Source organism: Anoplophora glabripennis, unplaced genomic scaffold (genome assembly GCF_000390285.2).
Source record: "Anoplophora glabripennis isolate ALB-LARVAE unplaced genomic scaffold, Agla_2.0 scaffold2298, whole genome shotgun sequence".
Lineage (NCBI taxonomy): Eukaryota > Metazoa > Arthropoda > Insecta > Coleoptera > Cerambycidae > Anoplophora > Anoplophora glabripennis.
In genome coordinates, this window is record NW_019418374.1 from 8,954 (window position 1) to 15,378 (window position 6,425).

A 6,425-nucleotide genomic window follows, 5' to 3' on the forward strand; every position below is an offset into this window, starting at 1 on the left:
AATTTTTCGTGGGCCCCCTTGTCTTTGGAGCCAAAAAAATTCGGTCGCATATTTAAATTTCTTAAAAATTATCTGTCCACTAGAAAGCCATTAAATTTAGAAACTTTATGTCACTTTATACTTTTTTCGTAAAACGCAATGTTTTCGAGAAAAATGTCAAAATGTAATCGAATGCTTATCGTGATTCGCCATTTTCCTCAAAAACATTGCATTTTACAAAAAAAATATCAAGGGACAAACAAGTTTCTAAATTCAATGGCTTTCTAGCTAACTAATAATTTTTAAGAAATTCAATTTTGCGACCAAATTTTTTTAGTTCCAGAGACGAGGGGGCCCACGAAAATGTGTCATAAGTGGGTTCCTCGCTAAAAAGCGTAGCACTATCAGATTCCACATGTCATAAAACCCCTGTATACCAAATTTAGTGATTCTCATACTACTGAGATATAAAAAAGACTATTCGTAGGGGTGAATTCCGGGGGCTGTTACGCCAAATGAGGGGGCTACTTGGCAAAAATAAAAAATATGGATCCCCTAAATTTGTCTTAAGAATCTATGACCAAATGTTGTTGCATTAATTTCGGGACACCCGGTATAATATATAATTAATAAATTTAAATTTTCGTAACACCATTTCAAGTCAAATATATTTCATATAATAGTAATTATTTTTCCTTCTGTATAAAAAATGTACCAATACCTATGCCTGTGATACACCAGAGATTTACAAATCTAAACGTGGAATTAAATAAATGCAAGGTTTCAAAAAAAGGAAAGCAAATATCTACACGCATCTTATTAATTTCCTTTCTGTAATAAAATTGTGTTTCTGTCTCATAATTAATAAAATTGTAACACCTACTGCACCTACCAGGAAGTATACATTGTTTGCTTTTATTATCCTTGTTAATTAAGGAATTTAATGACCATATACTATAATAGGCTTGGAACACATGAATCTATATTTTAAAATAAAAGGACAGTAAAACAAAAATGTGGTAGGTGAACAGTCAAACTGGTAGATTTTATTAGGAACTAACTTATTTTTATTTATCACTAAATAATTTTTATCTCCGTTACTAATTAGTGAACCTTTTTCATTAGTCTCAATTTCCCTTCCAATAAATAATGAATTAATTTCATATCATTAGAGAAGTATTAAATAATATTTATTTCATACTTAATATTTTCTGTATTCAAATTTCAGTTTTCGGTTCTTAAATAAATAAAAATGTTTATTATCTCTCTGAAAGTTCTGATCCTATAAATCTGAAAATTTAGCAAAGGCAGTAGAGCCAACACAGCTAAAATATTTAGAACTTTATACATAAATATTTATTATCTATTTCGGTTATACCGGAAGCCTACATTAACTTCTTATTTTAAATGGAACACCCTATATATTATTGCATTTTTTCAGGTTCTACGTGAAATTCGAGGGTCATTTTATTAAATATTTCCTATACCTAAGAGTTATAAATTTTGAGATATTAATTTTTAAAGAAAAAATTTGACAGATGCAAGGGTCTGCAGAGATGCTAGTAACTCTTTTCAAGAGTATGATATCAAGTGGACTTTTGGTACCTGTAAAGGGCATAGGTAACACTAAATTATGGTATACTAACAAATTAAAATATTTAATACTAGGTGTTTCATTTTTGCTGTTACATTTTGATAACTTCAAACAGCTATAACTTTGTTAATTTAAATGGAACACCCTGTATTCGTTTACTATGTGTTATGCAGATTGAAATTTCCTTTCAAGCCATTTAAGCATTGGTAGGATTGCCGTTACTACTTTTAGATATTTGCAATTTGCTATTTTGTTAACAATTTTTCTCATTTCAGACCTGTTATCAAATTGGCCATAACCAAAAACACCACANTGCTGCTTAGAGAATGGCATTTTGATGCAACTTGTGTATCAACACCTTACAAGAAATGTGAGCAGGAAAAAAAGATTTGATGCTTCGTAGAAACACAACAAACAATACAGAAAGCAGGAGCAACTTAAACACGTCTTACTCACTGTAAACCATATTCACCATAATGATGTTTTTTTAAATAAAATTTTCATTATGGAAATACTTATAATTAGAATCTGTTTTAATAAAAAAATTCACATTTTCAGTCTCATAATCTCCACTTAATATTAAATTTAATACAAATATTGCTCTATCGCCTTCCCTACAAAAATTGGGTGATTTTTTTTTATGTGCCTGATCTAAAATATAATAATGAATTAAAGCATTTTGTAACTACTAGTAGTTATAATTCAAACAGAAAAATATAATTTTCATATTTTTATTGTGAAGATTACGCCATGGGGTATAAGAAAGTTGTTAAACTGGTTAAAGCAAGCTTACCATAATCCAGAAATCTTTATTACTGAAAATGGTGTCGCAGAAAATGGCTCTTCCTTGAATGATACTATTAGAAGTAACTATTATAGGGTAAGTTTTGCAATATCGAGAATAGTTATTAGCTAAAATTTCGTTAAAATATGATAAATATGAAAATGAACAATTTCCTGTTTACCATTCCTGTTACGAAAATAATCTTACAGATATTTTTCAACAAAACTGCATAAACCTACCTTTTCTTTCAGAACGTTTTAATTATTTGTAATTAAAAATTAAGTTAAGTTTTTACGTTGTTGATTATTTTATTAAATACCTGTTTTGATTATATGCTCACTGCAATCCATAAAATTTATGCGTTATTTTGGGAGCGCATTATAGAATCATAGGTATAGAATGCTGAACAGTTGTATTAAAAACTTCTATATTGCTCGTTTTTCCTTACGTACCTATGTGAGGGCATCTGCAGATCTTTTACTGATTTTATTACAATCTTCTTTTTTTTATCTTTGAAAGAACAACTTTTTCCAAAATTTATCATTCACTGTATTTTGACCTGCGCCTTCGCCATTACTTTAAATATAGGTACTTATTTTTTATTTTTTACGTTATCTTATTTCTGACTTGAATGTAAAAAAATCAGTATATATATTTACACTCACATACACCTACACGATAACTTTCTAATTAAAAAGTATGTAATCTGAAGTTATTTAAGAAAATTAATTATATTTTTAGAAAATTGATCTATGCGATAGAAATGATTAGTAGGTACAAAAAGAAATTGTTTATATTAAACAGTTCAAAGACAACAGGCTAACCATAAAAATGTGTTTCATAGTATCCCAAACATACATAAATATACATACATACATTAATGCCCTGAATTTTAGGATTATCTCAGCAACATAAGAAGTGCCATGGAAGACGGGGTCAAAATAATTGGCTACACGGATTGGAGCCTTTTGGATAACTTCGAATTTTCGGAAGGATATAAGTGAGAATACACTTTTTTAAGTTAAATACAGCGAACAGACGCGTCTGCACAGCAAAATTTATGTCTTCGAAAAGAGTTATCCACTGGTTCCAGTTTCGCTGCACTCCTGTGGCAGATTTATTTTTCAATAGCAGATGAGAGACATGGTTGTCATAAAATACGTGACCAATGAAAGATCAAAGATGGATCAAAATAAAAAAGCTAACGCATGCTGGATTATAGTCCGCGATACAATATTATCTCATATCCTTTGAAATGGCATGAGTTAAAGACTTCTTAGCTGGTATACATTTTGATTTATTTGATTGTAATGTATTACCAGAATAGTAAGAAAATGACTCGCTTGTATTTTTGAGTCTCCAACCATTGACCAATCCATGACTTTTTTATACAGGGTGTGAAGTAGCAAAAATGGTACCAGTAGTATAAAATACCTTAGGGTAAATCTAGGAGAGATGACGCACATTTTTTAAAATAATTATAAAACATATGTGAAATTGAAAATAAAGAGCAAAACTTCAGATTACGTTAAAAGAGTTTAATAAGTTATAATATATGACTTCAAATATGACAAAATGTTGAAAATTTTGGTAAAAATCAACATTTTTTTTCTTATGACTGCGTCATCTCACCTTAGGTATCGAGGGGATTTAACGCAGTATGTTAAATGATCGTACTTTTTTTTCATAAATTTGTATTAAAACTTCATATAATTTACTTTTGATTCATTTATTTATTTATAATAATAAATAAAATACTCATTATTGTAGTTAGACAAAGAAGCATACACTCTGAACAAAAACGTAATTGTTTTCGAATTGTTCTTTATTTCTTCTTAAAGAAAAATCTAACCATGCATACATAGCCTGCCTTGCGAGATTTTCTGTTGAAATTGTATGGTAATTCTAGTTTTTCTGCTAACTCAAAAGCCAAAAAGCGCATAAAGGATCTCGTAGGTACAAATCCATGTGTTTTCAACTTTTGCTGTACTAATTTATCCTATTGTGCTCTCCTAGTGTACTTGAAGGTCCAAACGGTTTAGTTTGAGGTCTTCACATTTCCTTCGGCGTCGCAAAGTGCATTCGGGGCTACCGAATTCGCGACCTGCCTCAGGAATACCTATCTCATCTCTATCGATAGCACTGATTGCTCTAGTCTAGACAACTGTTCTATTGTCCCCTCTCCTATTCGAACGTTTCCATTTCTTTTATATTTCGTCGGTATGCTATAAACGATAAATTAATAACATTTCTGTCAAAATAAAATTATAAACGATGTGTCTATTATTGCGCCAACTCTCCTTACGCATACGTGCGTCAACTCACCTTACAGTATAAGGTGAGTTGATGCAGAAATTTTTAACTAAATTCATTACAGGAAATGTGTGAAATTGAGGTTAGAACTACTTAACTAGTCATTATCTACAACAGAATCCCTTAAAAACTTAATAAAAATATAACTTAACGTACCTGTATATTTTCTGACTCTAAACGATGTAAAAATATTTAGTGTAACCTCAATAAATTTAACAAAATACCGTCACTAACACTACTCAAATATAACTGTATTTGATACGTACATATGTGACGACATAATAAGAATTACCGGTGTTGCCAAATATACGCTATGAACAATGATTGTTCCAGAACGAGCAGTGCGTCATCTCACCTGATGCGTCATCTCTCCTAGATTTACCCTATATGAAAGTTGCACCCCTGAGGCGATATATCCTCTTAAAGGAGGGGATTGAAATTCACATTTTAATTTTTGCCTTTAACATGAGGAATGCTAGAGACACGAAACTTGGTATGAGCATCCTACTAATAAAGAGACAGCTTTTCAATATTTGTTCGATCATTGGCGTATCTTATAAAAGAGTGAAACAGTTAACCCCATTGCAATATTTTATTAGAAATATTTTTTTATGAAGCAAATTATTTATTTAAAAATATTTTGGGAAGACTGATTTATTGCGCAACTTTTCTACCTCTTACTATTTTTCGATAAAACCGATAGTTTTCTAGTAAAAAAATTAGATGCCTCATCGTTCACTAAAGGAGTAATTGCGAAAATTTGTGAAAATAAAGTAGGAAGATGTCATAACAAATAAACTGTTATTTATCATATTAACAACCTTTCTTATTTTATGTATAGAATGACTTCTTCAAATATAAAAAGAAAATTCTCGAACACCCTGGATTTCAGTATATTTATCTGTATACCCGAAATCCATAGTCGATATCACAAAAGACAAAAATATTTTGAAATCTAAATCTACGGAAAAATACGCAAATGTAAATCTACGGAAAAGTACGCATGTCATATTTTTACATTATTCTACTGGTGGATTGCACTAAAAGTTTATATATAGCACAAACCGTTTTAATGTTATATGAAATACATTGTTTCATGATGAAAATTGTTGTACGCGTATTTTAAAAACAAACTGTATATAATGCTACACTGAATAGATTTTAAATTCTATCTATTGTTCTTTTAAAAGTCTTTACAATTACTTTGAATACATATAGAAGGTGCCTCTAAAAGGTCTGAACAAAATTTGATAGTGTCTAAGAAGTATTGAAGTTACAAGTCAATATTAGTTTTTCTTCAATAGCTTTATTATTAATCGTAGTAGATAGAGAAAACTTCGTATAAGGGAGTTTCCTGGCATGAAATTTGGTGTCAAATTTACCCGACGTGACCGACAAACACAAAAGACCTAGACACCAACTTTTTGACCGTGGGTGACCACCCCAATAAACCCCCCCCCCCTGCCCGCTAACCTTTTCCGTTTCAGAGACAGCCAGGATCAAGAAACGAAGACAACGACACACACACACACATACACACCCCCCATACCCTCCTTAACCCAGCAGAATTTATGTCTTCGAAAAGAGTTATCCACTGGTTCCAGTTTCGCTACACTCCTGTGGCAGATTTATTTTTCAATAGCAGATGAGAGACATGGTTGTTGTCATAAAATACGTGACCAATGAAAGATCAAAGATGGATCAAAATAAAAAAGCTAACGCATGCTGGATTATAGTCCGCGATACAATATTATC

General features: G+C 30.9%; 1 protein-coding gene across 1 annotated transcript; it reads left to right on the plus strand.

Moving 5' to 3' along the window:
* The first annotated feature begins 1,535 nt into the window (after positions 1-1,535).
* On the plus strand, positions 1,536-3,361 carry LOC108916218 (beta-glucosidase 42-like). The gene is made up of 3 exons (XM_023456688.1): positions 1,536-1,586; positions 2,316-2,453; positions 3,254-3,361. The coding sequence occupies exons 1-3, from the start codon at positions 1,536-1,538 to the stop codon at positions 3,359-3,361; spliced, it is 297 nt and encodes a 98-aa protein (XP_023312456.1).
* The last annotated feature ends 3,064 nt before the right edge of the window (positions 3,362-6,425 follow it).

Coding starts and splice junctions, on each gene's coding strand:
- LOC108916218 (XM_023456688.1), top strand. CDS start 1,536: ATGCTAGTAACTCTTTTCAAGAGTATGATATCAAGTGGACTTTTGGTA. Junction 1,587..2,315: donor CAAGTGGACTTTTGGTACCT/GTAAAGGGCATA, acceptor TTTATTGTGAAG/ATTACGCCATGGGGTATAAG. Junction 2,454..3,253: donor TTAGAAGTAACTATTATAGG/GTAAGTTTTGCA, acceptor CCTGAATTTTAG/GATTATCTCAGCAACATAAG.